Raw genomic sequence first — 21,176 nt, forward strand, 5'->3', positions numbered from 1 at the left:
GAGCTGTGCCTCTGGCTCCACATGGCAGCAGGTTTGAGAATGGATTAGCATCAGGCAGTTGGACACAGGCATGTGAACTCCTGGTCAGCATGAGCACAGGTTGTACAGAATTTCACATGAACTCTTTTCCTTATGTCTGAAGAGAGGTATACAAGCAAGGCTTTTGCAATGAAACCTTGGAGCATCCTCCCAGTTATCCTGCAGAGGCCATCCCAAAATCTTTGTGTTGGGTTTTCTGCTGCACATGAAGATGCTGAGCAGTGTGCTGGACAGATGGAGATCTGCTGCCTGGCTGCTGGCACTGTTTGCTGCCATTGTTGCACAGAGGTTGAGCTCCTCTTTGTACGATGTCTATCTCCAGCTAACCTCTAATTGGTTAAAATTACAAAATCAGCTATTAGGATTTCACTGCAATACCCAGCTCTGGAAAATGTATTGTTCAGTTGTGGCTGTCTAGGAAAGACTGAAATAGTTCCCTTGTTTTGAAAATCAGATGAGCTGTATTGTAATTCTTCTCTACTTTCCCTGCTGCTAAGGTCTGTTTTGGAGTGGGGAAAGAACTGACCCAGTACAGAACGTGTTGATGGTGGCTTTAAAACTAATACACACAAAAACAAAAACACAGGGAGGAAGTTTCTGTGAGACAAAGTGCTGTCCTGCAGAATGCTGGAAAATGCCTAGCATGCTCTGAGCTTTATTCAAAGAGATATTTATTTTCACTTGTTAGAATTTATTTCCTTATCCAGGCTTGTGAGGTAGCTTCTGAGTGATCTTGGTGACATTCATGCTCATGGGGCCATGTTAACCATACTTGCACCTGTGCTCCCCACAGCACCTGAAGGTAATAATCATCTTAAATAAGATGAGGTTAATCATCTTAATTAAATTAACCTGTTCTAATGCACGTTCTCCTGGTAACGTTTGGCTTTGCAAAGCTCCTCAAGCAGCCACAGTTGTCATTCTTTTGGGAGTGGGGCACTTCTAGAGGGACTTGCAGGGTGACCTGGGGACCAGCCACCTCAATTTGACTGCAATAAGTCTCCTTCAGGGACATCCACATTGCAAAGGTTTTTTTCCCAGGCTCTGTTCACTGGTCTTATGTCTCGTCATGCTTTGCCTCACATATTTTAAAGTGGCAATTAAATAACACTAGGCTGACATTGGGAGGGGGGTGCTCCTGTCATGCAACTTGCAGGCCCAATGCTCTGCAGCAGATCAAACAGGCTCAGAAGAGACTTTCTCATTTTGAAATGGGAAATTTTACACTTGAAACCCAGCTTATCCTCTCCATTTGCTGAGTTTTCTCTGTAACCAAGCCCTGAAAAATTTAAATAATATAACATCAGCATTAGGCTTCCATAGCTGCTGGTGTGTGTATGAGGGTTGTTACTGCCAAAGGCAATTACACACAATGGCTCCAGGAACTTCACTATTACATCTACTTATTTATTTAGATTCAAACCTTGGGTTTCGTTTGTTTTTATGTTGTTATTTTTTGGGACTTCTTTTGAGTTGTGCTACAGGAGCACCTGGTGTATTTAAAATTGATGTGTTATGCAGGTGAACAACTAGAAGCACCCCAAACCATTCAGGTCACACCCAAAGCACTGCTTGAGAGTTCTCAGTGTTTCACGGTGAAGACAAAAACACACTGCATGCAACAGGGACTTGTGTGAGTCATTTGTCCACAGTGAAGGCATTTGCGTATTGCTCTGATGGGGCAAGGGAGTCTTCAGAAAAGGGGGATGCTATGCTACAGTTGTCCCATTCCACAACACAGAAAAGAGGAGCACAGGGAATGAGTGACCCACGGGCTCTGCTGCCTCACTGTGTCCCCCAGAAAGGGTCACGAACTTGCACTGCAGTGGGCTTCCCTCCAAAAGCAGGTCTTGAACACCAGCCTGGGCAAGCCCACTTGGCTGGTGTTGCCTTCTTGGTAGCCACACCCCTTGGGAGTTTGAGTTTTCTAGGAATTCTTCACTGGAGGAGAAAAACCGACGTGTGAGTGAACAGAGGATGCCTGGCAGCCAGGATGGCACCAGAACTGCTGTTGCAAACTGTGAGGGTGGGCAATAGGGTGAGCTGGTAAGCCTCTGGACACAGAATCTTTTCTAATGGTGAGTATCTCTGGCCCTGGCATGGGGGTGTCTTCTTTTTGCTCCTGGGCTGCTGCTGTGCCCAGTCACCACCAGGATGGTAACTGTAAACTTTTTTGCATTCACCTTTAACTGTCAGTGGCAGAAGTGGTTTCTGGTCTGCTGACCCAGATGGAGAACAGGGATTTTGCTGACATGATCCTGTACCAGCTGCAGCCTTTACACCAAGATGGTCAGGAGGAAATCCTCCTGGAGCAAGGTGGCCGTGCCTCCCTCAACTGTGCTGGTACTGAAATTCTTGCGCAAACACCACTCAAGAGGTTAAGAAGTCCTGCAGGTCCTTATCCTCCTCATGGATCCAGATTTGGAATCAGCATGTGTGTGTAATTCAAGAGGAGGTAAGTGGAAGTCATGGATTTTGCCAGGCTAACCACTACAGCTGGGAGAAGTAAACAAGATTTGAGTGCCCTGACCTTCCTTCAGGTATGTGCATCTATATATAGGGCTGTCTATGTATACATGTCTATATATAATGTGTGTGCATATAGCTCTGTGGAGATATATATATATGTGAGAAATGGTTTGAAATTGCAGCAACACTGTGAGATCATCTGCTCACACCAGGCTGTGCCAGGTGTCAACCAGGCTGGATACAGCTCCTTAAGTGCATGTCCCTCTCTGTGCCCCTGACCTTCAGCTTCCTTGGAAGGCGAAGGTCACCCTCTGACATGCCACCGGCTCTGCCTCCTTCCTGCCGAACCTGATCCCTGGGCGCGTGGCCTGGATGAGCCCACCAGCCAGAAGAACCCCTGGCATGGCTGAGGGGCGGTTCCTAGGTGGGATTTAGAGAACAGCACTGGTTGGCAGGAGTACTGAGGGCACAGAGGGGCAGAGTTGGGGCTGCAGGCTGTTTGGCCTGTGTTGGCTTTTGTAGGGTGAGGTTTTTCCAGTGGTTTTGAGGGCCTTGGAGCGGTCCTAGGAGCTGAGAAAAGCATAATCCATGTGGAGTTGTGCCAGGGGGATGGATGGGCTGTTGCTGCAGGGTCTCCTGTACCGCAATGCTGTTCACTTGTCTTTGTGTTTGGGAAGGAACACGGCTGCTGGTGCTGGGGGCACCTGGTACGTGTGTGGGTCACCCTGACACTGGCAAGAGGCTGGGGGCCGTGTACCCCCTGGCCGGGGACCAAGGAGGATGTTGTGGACTGCCAAGGGCCACCACTTTCCTGCAGGCCGTGAGATGACTTTGAGAGTTCGTGAGGGCTGCTCTTGGGGCCAAGCCTGGCCCCGTGAGTGAGGGAGAGCAGCTTTGCGGTTGAAGGGGTTGTCCCGAGCCCCCTGCCCGAGGCTGGGCTGGGCGTGCAGCTGCCGTGGCACCCCCCAAACCCCAGGCGGGGGGCTGCAACCCGAGCCTGTCCCCAGGGTCTCGCAGCCCGGTGGCCTCGTCCCGGCGAGGAGGACAAGTTAATTCCCAAATAGATGCACCCCGAGCCCCGCATCTGCCGCGGACACGGGGGACGGGGGCGGGGGGGCCTGGGGGGGGGGGGAACATGGGGCCGGGCACAGGTGCGGGGCCGCCACCCGGTTATAAATAGCGGGGAGGGGCGGCCTGGTTCCCCCCGTGCTCGGTCCCCCGCTCCAGGGCTCGGAGCGGAGCGGGATGCGGCGCCCTCCCTCCCTCCTCCCGCCCGCTGGCAGCATGAGCCCGTCCTTCTTCCTCCTCCTCCTCCTCCTCCTCGCCCTGCCCGCCCGCGCCCGGCGAGAGCAGGTGCCCGGCGGGGCGCAGCGGGGCCGCAACCCCCCCGCGTCTTCCTCCTCCTCTTCCTCCTCCCCGGCGGCAGCGGGGCCGAGCCGCTTCCCCCGGAGCCGCCCGGATCGGCGGCGGGGCCGTCTGTACTGCCGGGTGGGCATCGGCTTCCACCTCCAGCTGCACCCCGACGGCCGCGTGGACGGCGCCCACGACGCGAGTCCGCTTAGTGAGTGGGGAACGGGAGGTCTGGGGGGCTGCTGCGCCTGGGCCGGGGTAGCGGATCTGAGCATCCCTATCCTTGCGGTCTTCCCACCCCCGCGGGGGTTAACAGAGCCTCTCGCTCCTGTCGCGCTCACTTGGGGTGAGCTGCAGCCCTGGCAGGCCCGGAAAGGGGCATTTGGGGTGCCAGGGGGGGCTGTGTTCTGTGGGCTCTGTGAGAGCTGCCTGTCTTCTTCTGGGAACTGCCACCCACCTGGGGGTTTGCTCGGCCCAAGGAAGTGAATCCGTGGGGATAGTGTGAGGGAATGAGGTCTGCATTCCCATCATAGCCCCTTGCCAGGCACCTGGGGGAGAAGATGCTGCCCCTTTCCGATTCCTTCCCTATGGGACTTTTCCATCCGTCTCTCTGCATTCTCATTCTCTCAGTGATAGGATATATTCAGTTTAAAAATAGGACTGAGGCTGACGTTCCCCAGAGAGAAAGCTGTGCTAACTCATGCCTTATCCTCTGGCTGGAGTTGCCATGATATCTTGCTAGAGGGAATGAAATGGCAGGTGGGGATGAAACTTCAAGAGCCCAAGGGCTTGGGCCTGAGGTGACCCTGGCAGCGTGCGTGGCTCAGCTGTTGGGAGCGTTCATGGAGCAGCCACCACATCTGCCTAGGACCAAAGAATCTGGGGCCCAGGCTGTGCCTTGACCCCACAAGGGAGAACAATCCCTGGGCAAGAATGCTAGGAGTCCAGGAGCTCTGCTTGGGGCTTCATGGCCACAGCAGGCATCTGGCCTGGAGGGGTTTAGAGGATGGATAGGAAAACGGGGCACCCACACCACGGCTGTTTTGGGAGACATGGGTTTGGAAGGGCTGACAGAAGTTTGGTGCTACAGCTGTCCTGCAGAGACCTGAATTATGTGCAGTTCCTTCCTCCTTAACCTGAGATATCCCACCCCGGAAAGGCCACAGTGACACCAGCTCTGCATGTCAGAGCAGAGCCAGCCCTGGCTGGGGACATGCATTGGTGAGGCGGGGCTGTGCTGGGGTGTTGTGGTGAGGAGGCCCTCAGGAGGAAGAAGCTGGCTTTTGGCAGGGAAACCCCAGCTTTGGCCTCTGGGAAATTGGGCTTCACCCCGGGCAACCCCAATAAAGAGGAGTATGTCTAGCACAGCAGCAGGGCCACCCTGCAAAAGGCAGGAGGTTTTGTGGTGCTCTTAAGAACAGCCAGGTATTTGTCAATGTAGTCACCTTGCTGCAGTGGGGCTGCAGACCCTTATGGCTTGTGGCCTATGGCACATGGCGTGAGGGGCATGGCAACCCATAATCTCCCTAAAGTGACCCCCAGGCCCTTGGTGCTGGGACTTGGGTGCCTCAGGGGGATGTGCTTCCTCCTTAAAATAAATGTGGGAAGTGGTGATCCAGCCTTGGGGGATTTAATATGGCTTCGTGTTTGCTCCCAGCATGTTAATCCCACAGCCCTTTGGGGGCCAGGAGAGACGTTGTGCTGGCTCCTTCCTCTGGGGCCAGGGCCACAGAGCCCCTGGGGCTGCAGCTGGGCAGCAATGCCAGTTCCTCAGGGTGCAAAGGGTACACTGGGGACATAGTGCTGCCCCCCCACTGGCAGAGGTTGGGGGGATGCCCAGCCCTCTACTCGAGTTAGCTCACACCACTTGAGGAGGTGACGTGTCAGTGCTGTTGCTGAGGGATGCTCAGAGGTTGTAGTTCTGCTATCAGATGTGTTGCAAGTATTACATGCCCCGTCAGGGGCCAGAACACCCATGGAGCTCAGAAAACTCCCATTTTTTCTATGGCTGGGTTGCACAGTACCACATCCCCCAAGCCCTGCTGAGAAGACAGGGTGTGAGGGAGCATCAGCAGTACTTCCAGTCCCAGCTGGCTTGTGTGACACTGACTTCCTGAGTTCAGTGTGTGCGGGATGAGAATGGGCAACTCTGATCCCAGCAGGCTGGTGTAGGTACAGGGCATTTTTCCCACCCTTGAGAGTGGTTTCCCCAGGGGATTAACTTGTTCTACCACAGCCCAGACAGGAACTGTACTCAAAAATGGAACTTTAAAAAAAACCCCAGGTCCCAGCCACCACCCTGTATCCATCCCAGAGTGGATGAAGGCTGCTCTGTGAGGCAGAGGGATGGAGCAAGAGCTGGGTGGAGCCAGGCAGATGAGCAGTAGGGACGTGGGAGAGGAAATGCAAATCTATCAGACTGAGTATTTCTTTTTTCTCTGTCACACCGATGTGAAAAGGAATGTGATTTATTTTGGGATTTCTGTCATCCTAGGTATTTTGGAAATATTTGCTGTGTCTCAGGGGATTGTAGGAATACGAGGAGTTTTCAGCAACAAATTTTTAGCGATGTCAAAAAAAGGAAAACTCCATGCAAGTGTAAGTAAACCCCCCTCCTCCCCTTATCAGTACGTGTTGTTTATTAAAAGCTTTGTGACACCTCCACGTGTCGGCACAGTGACAGTCCCAGGCAGGGCCCTCACATGATGGCCCTGTAGGGCTGCTGTGCTGGCTCTGCGCCGGCAGCAGTGACACCATGCAGACAGAGAGGGGACAGGTGGAGCTGAAGCCCCCCAAGCCCACCTTCCTACTTAGTGCATTTAACCGTGTAAAGTGGGCCTTTTTGTGTGCAGTAGCGTATTTGCATCAGCAGAGCCTGTTCTTTGAGCACGGCTGGGTTATTTTTAGCCACTTCTGCAGCAGATCGCACAGAAGGGTTTAGCCAAATGTCTCCCAGCGAGCAGCACGTGTGGCACCGACAGCCCCAGGGCTCGGGCTGGCTTTGCCCTTGGAAACAGAGAACCCTGGAGAGGCTCGGGCAGGTAAGGTCCAGACTGTGCAGGTATGTTGCAGCTAAAGTGGAAAAATCCTGGTAACTTTTCTTTGCACAATGTTTTCCTGAAGGCTGAGGTTTCCTGCAGGTCTCATTATGTTTTTTCCAAATTTCTGTATGAAATGAATCCATAAGATGATTTCACCGCTTGTTTCAACCTCAGGATGTTGCTTCCCTGTTTCTTGTTGTCAGTTCCAGAGGTCATTTAAACAAACACAGTGAACTGTGCTAACAGGAAGGTCAGTGCCTTTGAAAGGTGTGTATACATATGCCACCCCAGGAAAGCCATTTTTAAGGCAGAATCTCATCCCTGAGGGTGGTTCCCAGAAAAGCCTGGTCAGGGCTGACGGCTGGGGAAAGGGAAAAGGTCGTTGCCCACCCCACAGTTCCAAGAAAAACCTCCTGATCCCAGAGCAGATGTCTCGGATGTGCTTGCACTGCCCGAGACCACAGATCACTTCCAGGGAGATTTATGAACTCACCTCTCTCTCCCTTTAAGTCTTTTTGGTGTGTTGCTCCTGAAGCCTATTGATGGTTAAAGGGTGAGCATGTGCTTGCTTATTTTAAAAAATAAAGTAGGAGCATGAACGGTATCTAGTGGAAAAAGGGAATGGTTTCATGAAGGAAAACAGGAGGTGAGAGCAGAGGGGCAGAGCAGGAGGAGAGGGAAAGGATGGAGAGGAGAGGGAAACAAGCAGAGCCCAATTGCTGGACCCTCCAGAGCCTTCCCTTCTGGTGTACAATGGGCCTCTTATCTGAGCTGAAGCCTTGATTTATGCCCTGGCACAGGCAGAAATTAAATCAAGCCTTGTTGGTGTGTGGTTAATTGTTGACACACAAAGGGCAGGGCCAGAGAGGGACGTCAGTCAGGAGGGTCAGGCCAGGGGTGAGAACACGTGATGCCCTGTTTGGGTGAAAGCCGCAAATTTGTAGAAACTTGACCCAAATGTCTAAAGATTGCTGGACTAAACAATGTCAATAATGCAAACCCAGCATCTGTTGCTCTTTCCTGCACTGGCAGGATTAAAGTTATTTCATGGCCTAATGAGTTCTGAGCAGTACAAAGCGTGTCCTGTGCCCGTCACTCAGGGCAGCACTTTGATATGGGAGTCAGGCCAGAGACTTTGTGCTGAACCACAGACAGAAGTCATTCCTGCAGGAATTTGGGCTCCTTCAAAACTCACTCTTGGGCTCAGCTCCATCCCAGCTTGGTGTTTTACAGACACTCTCCTCCTCTTTCTTTTCTTCTTTTTTATGCCAGCTTAATTAAATTACTGAGTGGTTCATTTTTAGAGGCACCAGCTTCAGAAAATGACAGTTATTCCAGCAATTATCAGTTGCGTGCACAGATGGCTTTTTCCTCATTGATACATTCTTGCTCTTCTGTTTGTCCATTTTTAGCATTGAAGCGGGTGGGAGGGGTTTTGTGCCTGTCCAGCACGGACCCCAGGGGACAGATTTGTCCAGGTAATTCTCCTTTTCCAGGAGTTGCAATAAAGCTGCATTCCTTGCTGGGGCAAATCTCTGCTCAACTGGATTTTGAAATTTAATTGACTTCAGGACTGCTCTTGGTGATTGTCTCTGGAGCTCTGCAGAGCAAATCCAATGCCAGCCTTGTGCTGTGGCTGCCCCCCCCTGCCCTATGTGGGAAAAAATGGCTTTTCCAGACTGGAGCAGTGCAGTCATGAGCTGAGAGGCTGGGATGTGGGGAAGTCTGACAGGATCATGGTGAGGCAGGTGTTGGTGCACTTCCCAGGGCAGGGGCTTCCCTCTGCAGGTGGGACATCCTGCCTGAGCACTGCTGTGAGAACTGGGGCTTCAAGGAGCACCAAGGGTCAGCAAAGCCTTGCTGGGGAAGGTGAAGGCCTGTGTGTGGGGGAAACAGCAGGGAAGGTGTATGAAAGACAGGGAGAGCAAAAATGAGTCATGGAGGTGGCATCCCTCAGAAGCAGCAAGCTAAAGAAGACCTAATTCCAAATGCTATGAGGCAAAATGTGCCTGGTAGGTTGTGGGCTCTGTCATTTGTGCTGTAAGGCTCAACTTCTTTGGTTAAATTTGTGCTTTCAAATGCTTTTCTTGTGGTTGCAAAGCCCTTCTGGGGATTGGGTCTTGTTCTTGGTCACTGGTTTCAAAGTTGGAGAGCTCAGTGTCTCCTCTATGTCAGTGGTTTGGAGGTGGTGTTGTGAAATTGAGCTGGGGAACCTTTAGAGCACTAGATACCATGTGCACCATCAGGTTAAAGTGTGGCAGAGAATTTGGGAGGGGCTGCCAGAAGCTATAGCCAGGGCTCCCAGGGCTGTGGGCACATAGGTGGAGTGCTAGGCTCTGCTCTTTTGTTTTGGAGTGCTTTTTTTGGAAAGAAGGGAAGGGCACTGCCAGGGCAGGAGGGGACAGGAGGGAAGGGCACTACTGGGGCAGCCCAAGCCTTTTTATTCCCGAGAAAGCCCAAATCTGGGTGGCATGCCTCACTGAAGTATCTGCATTGGGGGTTTTCCAGACAGTCAGGTGCTTGGCACCTTCAGTGTTGGTGCCCCGTGTTTCCACCCACTCCTTAGAGCCTGGTTTTGGGAGACAGCCAAACCAGCAAGCATTGGGGATGGGGGACTGGTACCACCTGGCCTTTGTGAGCGGTGTCCCCTCTGTCCCTGCAGGCCCGCTTCACGGTGGACTGCCACTTCCGGGAGCGCTTCCAGGAGAACAGCTACAACACCTACGCCTCGGCCGTGCATCGCAGCCCTCGCTCGGGGCGCCAGTGGTACGTGGCCCTCAACAAGCGGGGCAAAGCCAAGCGGGGGTGCAGCCCCCGTGCCCGGCCCCAGCACATTTCCACGCACTTCCTGCCCCGCTTCTGGCAGCCGCAGCCCCCTGAGCTCGCCTTCACTGTTGCTCTCCCTGAGAAGAAGCCCCCGCCGCCAAAGCCCAAGGTCGCCCCATCCCTGCCTCGGAAGAACCCCAGCCCTGTCAAGTACCGGCTGAAGTTCCGCTTTGGGTAGTGCCATGGCAGGGATGCTGGTGCTGGAGAGACTAGGGACCGGGGAGCTTTTGGGGCTGACCCAGCGGGAGACCCATGTCTCCCTCTGCAGATGGACATGGGGTAGCTCCCAGGTGGCTGTGCCGGGCTCAAGGTTTTCTCTTAACCGCACAAGCTGGGCGGCATCCCCGGAGGCATGTGGTGGGATGAGCAGCTCGGGTTTGCCAAAGAGAATTCCCGTGGTGAACTGAAAGCACTGGACGGACCTCGGGTTAGAAGTAGAAAGGTACCTTTATAGCAAATACGTTTTTTTACCTTATTTTGACTAGAGACTCCTTTGACAATCATTTTCATACGAGAGAGATGTTCAGAGCCAAGCGATTTTGTTTGCTTTTCTTGCATCTCCTTCTTGCTGCACTTTTTCCTTTGACCATACCTCAGGCACCTTATACCCAGGTCTGTCCCTTTCCCTTTCTTAGAAGCCAGTTCTTCCCTTCCACAAATAAAACAGAGAGACCAAGCCCTGCAAATTCAGTAGCCTTATCTGTGGTGCGAGGTGGTCTTCAAACTTTGTTGGCAATAATATATGTGTGTATATATTTTGTGAGGGTTGCAGATTTGGGGAGGGTGGCTGTTTGCAGCCCACTCCTGGTGATCTCTCCCATTCTTCCCTGGACAGCTGGAGGAGCGAGTCTCTTCTTCTTCACCCAGGTATGGATTTGATGCCTGCTTTAAAATACCTCTGCCATGGTGCTGGGGCATTCCTGCTCCCTGGAGGAGTCCCTCCACAAGTACCCCCACATGATAGGGATGCCTGTAGCTCCCAGGTGCCCACTGGTTTCATACAACAGTTTTTGCTGCTGATTTATTTTATCACTCTCAGTACATTTGCAGATGCAGGGAGCAAGGTTTTTATTTTACAGTGAGTGTGGCAATGTGGCAATAAATCCTGTTACAGCTGCTTGTCCCTTCAGGAGTGTTTTTCCCACACAGGTTTCCTGATGGCCCTGATGTTGAATTGTTTCTCCATTGTGGTGTGATCTGTGGAATAGTTGTGCATATGGAGTTTGTAATCAGTGTTTAGCAGTGTTGCTGTATGTACAGGCACTGGTAGCATTGAACCTCACCAGTGAAGCCTTAATAGGAGCACAGGTGGGCTCAGGTTGGCAGAATCCCTCAGGACGTGAGCCTACCAGCATCCAGCAGAAGTAATTAGCCTTCTCTCCCCATCTGATTATGATACAAATGGCTGTTTCTATTGGAATCATGGTTCTTTGCCTTTATCTTCCTTCTGGCAGCCCCTGGCCAGACCTGCATGCTCCATGTATGAGGATGGATGGGGATGCTGGAATAAAGTAGTTGTTTCATTTTATAGCCTGATTGTGTGATCTCTTGCTTTGTCTGTGCCTTCTTTTCTTCCACTGAAGGAAAAAAAATGAATGCTGCAAAATTGGCTGCTCGATGTGTTTCTGTCGGATTGAGGTTGGCCAGTGTGATGTTGGTGATGGGGTGGAGCAGAGCTGAAGGGATGTGTGTGCTCCCTTTGCTGTGTCCCCCAAACTGTGTGCCCGGCTGTCCCTTCCTATGGCTCCTCTGGGGCAGCTGTTTGGACCTGGGTCATGGCAGGGTCAGGTGAACAGGGGTGTCCTGTGCTCCCCATCACTTCCAGTCGAACTGTCTGACTGTGCATGGACAAAATCCAATTAGTGCTCAATTCATCTCAGTGAGCTGATGGAATCAGAACCTTTTTGGGTGCTGCCCCAGCCCAGGCAGGTGTGTGTAGCTCCCCAGGCAGGTAAGGGAGAAGAGAATGTGCTGGTCTTGCTGCCACCGCATTGTCTCAGAGGTAAAAAGCTACTGGTTTAATATTTTTTTACAGAAAACTCTTACAGGGAAAACACACAAAAGCTGATGTTTTGCTGTTGCGGTAATAGTTAAAACATAGTCGTGCTATTGAAACGAAGAAGTCTGTGCCAGGGAGTGAGCAGCCCCAGCAGGGAGGAAAGGGTCAGGGAATCCAGCAGACACTCCCTGTTTCTGTCGGACACCCTTCTTTAAGGGAATTCACAAGGCTTGCCTAGCAAGTGACTAAAGGCCTGAGAATATGGCTAATATTTGTTTTAAATTTAAAATTTAAATTGATTTCTTGGAAGTGTTTTTTCTGTTTTTATTTTCAGCCACCTCAGAGATACCGCTGTGGTGCTGGGGAAAACAAGTCAGAAACCAAAGAAGCTAAAGAAGATTCCCAAATTCCTTTCCAGACAATTGCTGCCTTCAGAGGAGGCACAAATCCTCTGCACGCGGAGCTAAGGAAGGGGATGCAGGGAGTACAGCAGAGTGCAGTCACCTGGCACTGTCCCCCAGGTCCCTGGTTTTGAAGATATTCGTTGACATTCTGAGAGGAAAAAAGCTTTCCCATCCTTTTCCACCCTACAGTCACCCCTGCCAGGGGTGTATGTCTTGTTCCAGATCCCCCAAAAGAATCTGTGTGTGTCCTGCACTCTTGGATGCATGGCTTGGAAGGGGCATCCTTCAGTAGGTGCGAGAGGAAGAGGATTTTGTATGGAGCTGATGAGTTTGGGCAGGTAAGAAAAGAGAAATGAACAAATACAAGATTGGAGGGTTCCTTAAGGTGCCTCAGGGGTCTTCGGGAGAGTTGGGGTGGGGCTGTGACCAGGGGAGGGTGTGCGCAGCCCCCCAAACCTGATTCCCAAAAGGAACCCCAAAGATCACCCCCGTTGCGCCTTCCCGCAGCCCCCGCCCATTGGTGGGAGGGGGGGAGGCGGCCACTGACGGGCCCGACCCTCGCAGAGGAGCCGCGGGCTCGGCCGTACCCGCAGGTGAGCGTGGCTCCGGTGGAACGGCTCCGGGGGCTGCCCGGGTGTCTGGGCTCTGCTCCCGGGCGTGGCCGGGCTCGTTAAGCAGCGTTCGGTGTCCGTTCCGTGCGGGGGCTCGGAATCTCCCCACTTTCCTGGGGAACGATCAGCCCGGCGGCTCCGCCTGTCCCCGGGAGTGAGGGAGGAGGCGCAGACCTTGACACATTCAGGTAGAGGTGGAGTCCGTCTACAGCGGGTGGCCGGGGAGCACTGAGGGGCACTGGGGCGGGCACAGCAGTGCTGGGCGTTTCTGGGTCGGCGAGAGAAGTGCCGCCGAGCCGGAGCTCACCCGGAACCAGGGAGCGGCTCTCCCGGCCAGCTTGTGCCGTGCGCAGCTCTCTGGCTTTTCGGGTGTTTGTTGCTGATGTGTGTCCCCCCCTCGCCGAGAGTCAAACAGTTTGGCGCAAACATATGTCCGGAGGTGTGAGGTGACCTGACAGCGGGGGTGGCTCGGGTGGGCAAAGGCAGCTTTTTGCTGATCCTGGAACGGTTTTCAACCAGAAATGAGAAGAACCTGTGCACTGCTTCTGGAGTACGATCTTGACACGGAATCGTTCCCAGGGACGCATCTGCTTGAACAAGCTGCATCACAGCGACAAAGGGTCTCAAATGCTGGAATTTGGACCTTTGAAGTGCCAGTGCACACTGCTTGGAGGAAACTCTTTGGGGAGAGGGATGCCCTCAGGTGGTCTGTCCCACACTCGGGGGGCAGGGCCTATCTATCACTTGCAGGTATCCTCCCAGACAGCAGCCACTAGTGCCCGGGAGGCAGGAACAGTGGCTGAGCTGCGTGTCGTGCGCCGCGTGGAGGCAATCTTTTATCGCTCGCCGGCGGCTCCTGGTGCCTGGGTGGGTGTCCCCGGTGTCTCGGAGTCCATGTGTCCCTCGTGGCACAGCGCGGCCGTGGGGCGGCAGAGGGAGGAGCTGGGCATCCGCCACTCTGAGCACGTGTTGTGGCGGGGGCGGCTCCCCAGAGGTGAGGGGATTACCTGCGTCATCCTTCCGAAGTGTGGCCCTGAAATGTGTATTTTCCCATGCTTCAGGCTCCGGGGGACTAATGGGGGTGGCTCATGAGAAGGCCAAGCGTCTGTTTCACTGTGGATATTATCAGAAGGGATGTGATACTTTTGATAAGCATGTTACCGTGGCTGTGGTTACGAGGTAAACGGTCATTTACCTGGGATGTTTTACTGTGGATATTGTTATCATATGTCGCAGCTCTTTTATGCGGGATGTTTAACTTGGCTTGAAAAAGCCTTTGAGCTTTGTATTGATGCACTCCCCAAAAGTCTCTGGCAAGGGCAGTTCAGGCAGAGCTTATGCAGTTTTGGAGTTTAGGCTTTTATTTTGATCTCTGCCTTCTCACACTTGTTGCAGTGTGAGCTTGCTGTGAGAACTGAGTCTGCCTCAGGAATACTGGGCTTTGCAGTCATGTATTATCGTATTTCGTGTCGGGTTCCCTCTGATTTTTTGTTCTTGCTCTTTCTCCACTCTGTTTCCCTGGTGCGTACATCTTCAAGTACTTACTTGCGTGCTTTTCTGGCCTCTTGAGGAAAATAAATTAACAACTACCATAACTAGTAGTTGGGGGAGACCTTGCTTTGAGGAGCTAAAAAAACATTTTTATAGCTGTCTTGGGTTGAAAATGTAACCAAAAATGTGTATTTTATTTTCATCTGTTGAAACTGGTTGGGAGATATTTTTCTTTATCTCTTGTAACTCTAGAGGGGGGAAGAGGGCGATGCCTTCTGTTAATGGGACAACTGATAACACCAGATATGGCAGTGCCTTCTTAGCTCTTCCTCTACCCATCCTCTTCAGAGAGACATTACCTGTGAATGGGCCATTTAAGGCCTCTCACATGACTGATAACATTACTTCATTCCATTGGGAGATGCTCCACCCAGTGGGAGGAGCCAAAGCCTTTCCACGGGATAAAACCAACAATCCCAAACACTACAATAGCCTGTTTCCACTGGATTCCCAGAGGATGACTGGACCCTTTCTCGAGGACCATCTCTACTTCAATGGAGCCACAACTCTCGCTCTGGGAGGACTTACTTCGGGCTGCTTCCAACAGGGTGTTAGGTTGTATCGCTGATTGTGTCAGTGGTCCTTTGTACTATTGCTTTTATTTTATTTTTGTCTTTCTTGTTGTTTATTTTCTATTAAATTGTGGTTCTGACTTGGAGTCTCACTGGTTTTGCTTTCAAACCAGCACAATAGCACTTACTTTGTCAGCATAGTGAACGGTAGAGCCTCTGAGCAGCCTCGTTGTCCTGTGGAATTTTTCCCTTTTTTTTTTTCTGTAGTGAAATGATTATGGAATAATTTCACAGCATGTGTCAAAATGTCTTTGGTAGCATTTGTGGGTCAGGAACACATCCTGCATAGTTCAGTTATTGCCATACCTCATGTGCTATCCAATTTCAAGTTCCTAGTTCAGGCAAAAACTGACTTTTTTTTTAAATGCCTTTAATTTTTTTTTATTTTAATATGCAAAATTGACTCTTCATAGAATCATAGAATCACAGAATGATTTTGCTTGAAAAGGACCTTAAAGATCATCTCATTCCACTCCCCTGCCATGAGCAGGAACAACTTCCACTAGACCAGGTTGCTCCAAGTGCGCTCTAATCTGGCCTTGAACATATCCAAGGAAAATAATGGAAGTTTCTTAGTCCACAGCTGGGACACAGGACTTGTGTCCTTCATGCAGGAGGGGGTTGCTTGAGTCTAAACAGAGATGGGTTAGCTGGTAAGTGACATCTTGTGTCCTCTTTGGTAAATAAACTTGTGTTTAATGGTTTTGGAAATACCTGCAAGTGGCCAGAACTCATCACAGTGAGGCTCCATTGAGGCTTTAGCCAGACCTCATTCTCTTGAGGAATTGTGTTCGTCTTTGGTCTTGCACAACAGCAGCTTCCAGCTCCGTTTCCCAGAAAGGGCTAAAAAACTCAACAACCACAACAGATGGCACCTGGACTGCCTTTCTACTCTCCTGAGAGCCAGTGGCTGCTGTGCAGCTGCTGTTCTCTGTAGGCTTCCATAATTCCCATGTTTTTTGTAGGGTTGCTCCATAGGAACCCATCAGCAAGGCAGAATTCAGTAAGCGAGTTAGGGCAGAGCAAAGGTGAGCAGAGGGTGGGGATTGATCTCAAGGTCTTCAGCAGAGAAGACCTTTTGTAGTTGTGGTTTAAATGTAACAGGGTTTTCTTGGGAGCTAAACTTCCTGCCTTGTGCGCAGGAATGCTCATCCTGAAGCATATTTGAAAAGCTGGCTCCAGAGTAGCTCTGAATTACGCATCTTGCATAGCTGCTTCAGACCAGAGGGCCACTATTTTCTTTCACCTGGTGGTGTGGGTCTCTCCACGTCCTTTCCTCTGCCTTCTGATTGTCTCTTGCTTAGTTACAGAGCATTGGCAAGGCTGCTAAGCAATGGTGGTAATTCCTTTGCAAATGGTCAAAGTGAGTACCTGTAGCAGGAAATGCATTCAGGAGGTCTGAAGGCAGTGCTCTTATTTCACTTTTCACATTCTTCATGAAGCAGGATGAAACTTTTCAGGTCTAAGCCTCATGTGTGAAGCTAAGGGAACGTTGATGGGGAAAACAGAAGTAAGACTAATTTCCTCAAAATACTTTCTGCTTTCTGCCTGCCAAAAAAAGGCAGGCACCATCAGATATCTTGTCAGAGGCTTTTTTTTTGGGTGAGAACCAGGAAACAAGATAATAAACCCCAGTGCACTGCTGACTTTGAGAGACAAAAGCGTAACATGCCATCTATTGTGACATTGTGTGTGTTTCTTCAGGATCTGAAATGAAAAGACTTGAAGCCAGGCTTCTGTTTTATTTTCCTTGGCAGAAGTAAATTGGAAATAACATTTTAACTGTATTAGGACATCTCTAAATGAGCTCAGGGTTGTTTTCCCTTTCTGTTTTGGCTTCTGTTGTCCCCTCTGTGACAAGTCCTTCTCCCCTGCTGTGCACCTCAAACAGGTGTCTGTGGTACTGCCCTGCTCCCTGGCATGGTTTCTGTAGCTGTGAAGGGACATTTCTTGAGGACCCAACACATACCATGACTCCCTGCTGAGAAGTCTCTGCTCAGTCTCTGCTCAGTGCCACCCGCAGGGTGAGGGGCAGTGGGTCAGGGAGGATGTTTAGGATTTAGGGAACCTGGATCTCTGTGCATCAGAGTCTGGTGCATTACTTGGTGTAGCCAACTCTCTGGTTGCCCTCTACCCAAGATCCGTATCCCAGGTCGCTTCTGCTGAGCAGAACCTCCCAAAACTGAGCTGGAACTGGCCTTGATAAGGCTTTTTCCTGGACAAGAGGCTGTTGTTTCCATGCAGAACATGGGGCCAGCGTTAGAGGTTCTGCTGCCAATCTCTGTGCAGTTGTGTCCCTGGAACACAAGAGTCGTGTCCAGTCACAAGATGCTTGGGAATGCAGCATGAGGTATTTGACCTCTGATAGAGGTCTATTTTGGGTGTAAAATACCCAATTTTTAGATGGCCTGGGTGGTTTGTTTGTTTGTTTGGTGTTTTTTTTTTTTTTTTTTTTTTTTTGTTTTTGTTTTTGTTTTTGTTTTTTTTGGTTGTTGTTGTTGTTTTTTTTTTTAACTAGGAGGAGTGTGAGGCTGACTGGTCAGGTTGGTGTCTGAGAAGGGACAGAGAGGGCTGCTGCTTTGGTTAATACACCAAGGGGACAGGAACCCAGTGATATTCCTGCTGTGCAAATGTGGCTGGGAGTAGAACAGCAAATGGCAAAGCCAGGCTTTGTTCTTTAAATCCCAGAACACCTGGATTTAATTTCTATCAGCCAGAGAGGGGCATGAACCCTGATGCCAGCCATCCTGGGGGCACTGGATTGGTGTTACCATCTTCTGTATTATCTTTAGGTTGTGTTATTCTCCCTTGATCAGAGAGGGCAGAAAATGAAGCACGAGGTGCAGCTTGTTTTGCTTCTGTTATCTGCAGGCTTCAAGCAACTGCAGAGCACTTTGGTTTTAAATATTCCTACCAAACACAGTCAGCTGACCTCTGGCTGGTACATCTGTCTCCTTCTGTGCCACTCCTCCTCTGATCCTTTACCTGGGAGGTGTGGGCTCAGAAACACCTGCCCCTACTGGGTGCATTTTGACACATATAAATTTAGATTCTTAGAAAAGTAGTCAGGTCTAATGAAAACATGTTCTGTTTACAAAACATACAGAAAGCAGGTGTTTTGGCACACTTGTTAATAGTAGGTCTGGCACTTCGTTTCTTCTGTTTTTTCTTATCCTGTTTTTAGAAAGATCCCTAAACTGGAAAATTAAAAATGAGGGAGAAAATGTTGCTTTTCATTTTCTAAGTACTGTATTGAGTTTTATTATATCAAGTGATACCACCAAAATATAATCTGAATATTTGAGCTTCAAGACTCTGCAGTTCATTCTTTTAATGTGTTTCAGTGACTGGAGGTGCAAGAAACACCAAATCCAAAAGTGTTCCTATGTCTGTAACATTAAGTGCAATATCTTTAAAGCCAAGTTATCTGTGTGGGGTTTTCATGTATGTGTTTATGATCTAAAGGCCTTTCTTGTGTCCCAAAAGCAAAAAGAAACCTGTCAAAAGCAGGCCTTCATTATGGGATATATATGGAATTTCAATTTGCCATTGAATTCTTCTCTGCAGTCTTCTCTTGGGCTCTTGTGCCAGAGGGGCTCTGACTCCAGTGCCTTACAGAGTGTCTGTTGCTTTGATAAATGGGAATTAAATTGGCCAAGTCTGTCAGAAGAGCAAAAACATCCCTGAGGTTTGCTTGGCTGAAGAAAGAACATGAAAGTGTCCGTTCTAGTAGTGGGTGTGAGTGCTGGTACTTTCAGGTTGTTGGTGGCCCTTCAGAAGTCAGGGCAAGGCTGAAGCAAGGAGGAAGCTTGCCACAGCTGCAGCTGAGGACAATATTGGCTGTTGCAATATTGTTTGCTCCAGAACTGGGAAAACTGGAAGAACAGCATTTCTTCTTTCTCTCCATCAGTGGGCAGAATCTTAAGACAATGCTGCACAAAGCCATTTATTTTGTGGTTTGTTTTTTTTCCCCAGCTTTTTAATGTATTTCAAAGCGGTGCAGTGAGGGGCAAGTTGCTGGTTGACACCATTTCTGACTGGCACAGAAATGGTGGGGGGTGTGTGTGTGTGTGTGTGTGCTTCCAGGCAAATCTAGATGTGACATGGAAAGCCTGTGCACATCTCCAGCCTTGGCGACACAGGCTTCTGAATAACCATAGCAGCTGCCCATAGCTATTTGTATCAAATTTGGAGGGGCATGTGTTTGTGTCTGGGGACCACTCAGTTCACTGGGCCTGAAAGTCTTCCCCAATGTAGAGAACCTAAGCAATTTTTCATATTTCCAAGTGTTATGTCCTTAACATTCCTAATACAATATAAAGTATATTTTTTAAGAGACTTAGATGTGTTTGGTTACCTTTGTAATGTAGGCAGGGGATTTTTAAGCTGGTAGAAATGTTTTCTCACCTGGAGGTGTGTTACAATAACCAACATAAGAATTAATTTGTTGTAATTTTTAACTTTTTTTTCTTTATAGATTGAGGAAAATATGTGGCATAAATTAATCAAATGTGTTTAAATGCTTCCTTTCTAGAGGGGTGGTTTGTCATCTGCTCATGAATACTCAAATGAAACTGGAATCTGGGAAATGGATTTGCCTGTGGATTTCTGCAGTTCATAATCTGCTGGATCAGGGTTCTTTTGGACAAGATAGCTGTGAAGAAAGGGTAAACTTTAGCTAAGATGAGCTAAATAATTAAAAAAGAGAAATGGTTTCAAAAGAATTGGATTTTTTTCTTTTTGGGTAGTTGTGCCTCAGGCAGGGATGCTCCAATAACTGCACCATCTTCCAGCTCCTTCCACCAAAAGTGCTACATGAATATCTACCCTGAAAGCACCGAATTTGGGGTGTTGTGTATGAAGAGAAAACAAAAACAGCTCAAATCCTGCAGTCTTGTGCAGAGCAGTTGTGTGGTGGTGGGTTTTTGTTAAGCTGTTTTGGAGTTATGTATCCCAATGGTTCCTCCCTGTTTCCCCTCACCGATAAGTCAAGTACCCTCCAAGCTTCAGTCAGCTGTCCATATTTCCCCTGACCCTGCCCTATATTATAGAAAAACACCTGTCAGTCTGCCCTGGGGCAAATCACCTGTTTGTTTCATGCCCCTCATCCCTCAGTTTAAAAGTACGCATGGGCTTTGTCTTGTCCTCTTTTTCATTCCCCCCTCTTGGGGAATAAAGGTCTCTGAGAAATCATACCAAAAAGAGCCTTCTCTAGTCCTTGCTCCAAAGCCTAGGCATTGCAACACCTGTTGCCATAGAACAGCCTTGTTCTGCACTGTTACCTGAGACTGCTAGCAGATTCAGGAACGGCTCCTGGCACAGCTGGGAATCAGAGCTAGGTGGGGTTCTACCAGCTCATGTCACAGTTTTCTGAGCTGAAACACTTCCCTGTGCCAAAGCCAAGGGAGAAGCACTGGCCCCACGTGGTATGAGCCTGGGCCCCTGCACGGCGACTGGTGGCAGGTGGTTAATGAGGCCTTGGTGGGGCTCTGTCATGAGCACTTGGCTTTCACTAACATCTACCAAGGCTACCTCCGAAGTGTTCCTGTGGTTTGGCTGTACAGATCCTGACTGGGTTGGAGTGCAGATGTGCTCGAGGCCAGCAGTGCCCTCAGCATTCTGTGTTGAGAGACTGCAGCATTGTGTGTTGGCATCCTTGTCATGAGGGAGCTGGCAGCCAGCCAGGCCACATCTTTGCAAAGTTGTTGTAGCCAGTGTTGCTCAGTTCCTTCAGCACCACTAGACATATTTGGAGGTTCATATTCATAGCTCGACTCCCTCCCAAATTTGGCAAATTTTTCTGCCCCAAAGCAGGCTGCCAACCTGCAAGAGGGTATTTTTTTTCCCTATCCAAATTTCTATCACCCTGTGGAAGTAGTTAAAAAAGATGCTTCTAAGAAACTGATTCTCAAGTGTCTTTCATCATTGTTGATTGAGTACAAGAGGTGGGAATAAATGCATTTGCTTTGACTTGACAGCTGGATTATGTATTCTTTTCCTTTGTTAATTGTTCATGTAGCCTTTTCCTTTTTCATCTGCCATTCCCTGCAGTTTTGCTTTTGTTACTGCCAAGAAACTTGGTGCTCATTTTCACTGTGCTTTTCTAGCTGCTGACTTCAGGCCTGCTCTTCTGCAGCACCATATGAATGTCACAGCCTTCTCCTTGTTCATTTTCTTTCCCTTGGACACTGTGTTTTAGCAATGGTGTCAGGGAGTGGGAAGTGTTTTCTTCATGCACAAGGATGGAAGCACATGCCCACTCTCAGGGCTCCTTTCTTGCTCCACTTTGAGTAGCAAATGTTTGGAGAATTGCT

General features: G+C 49.9%; 1 protein-coding gene across 11 annotated transcripts; it reads left to right on the forward strand.

The window, feature by feature from the left end:
• Positions 1 to 3,752: 3,752 nt before the first annotated feature.
• Positions 3,753 to 20,734, forward strand: FGF5 (fibroblast growth factor 5). Of its 11 annotated transcripts, none has more exons than XR_010082612.1 (6): positions 3,753 to 4,069; positions 6,353 to 6,456; positions 9,562 to 9,665; positions 10,490 to 10,592; positions 12,059 to 12,466; positions 19,397 to 20,734. XR_010082612.1 is itself a non-coding variant. In XM_063415223.1 (5 exons), exons 1-5 carry the CDS (start codon positions 3,754 to 3,756, stop codon positions 12,115 to 12,117), a joined length of 615 nt encoding a protein of 204 aa, XP_063271293.1. In that variant the 5' UTR covers position 3,753; the 3' UTR covers positions 12,118 to 12,250. The 11 variants fall into 11 exon arrangements, 6 of the variants coding, with proteins under 6 accessions (XP_063271293.1, XP_063271291.1, XP_063271288.1 ...); XR_010082611.1 differs by lacking the exon at positions 19,397 to 20,734 and adding an exon at positions 13,259 to 14,942; XR_010082614.1 differs by lacking the exons at positions 10,490 to 10,592; positions 19,397 to 20,734 and adding an exon at positions 13,259 to 14,942.
• Positions 20,735 to 21,176: the final 442 nt, after the last annotated feature.

The sequence above is a fragment of the Prinia subflava genome, chromosome 18 (assembly GCF_021018805.1).
Source record: "Prinia subflava isolate CZ2003 ecotype Zambia chromosome 18, Cam_Psub_1.2, whole genome shotgun sequence".
In the NCBI taxonomy this organism is placed as follows: domain Eukaryota; kingdom Metazoa; phylum Chordata; class Aves; order Passeriformes; family Cisticolidae; genus Prinia; species Prinia subflava.

Coding starts and splice junctions, on each gene's coding strand:
- FGF5 (XM_063415218.1), top strand. CDS start 3,754: ATGCGGCGCCCTCCCTCCCTCCTCCCGCCCGCTGGCAGCATGAGCCCG. Junction 4,070..6,352: donor CCACGACGCGAGTCCGCTTA/GTGAGTGGGGAA, acceptor CTGTCATCCTAG/GTATTTTGGAAATATTTGCT. Junction 6,457..9,561: donor AAGGAAAACTCCATGCAAGT/GTAAGTAAACCC, acceptor CTGTCCCTGCAG/GCCCGCTTCACGGTGGACTG.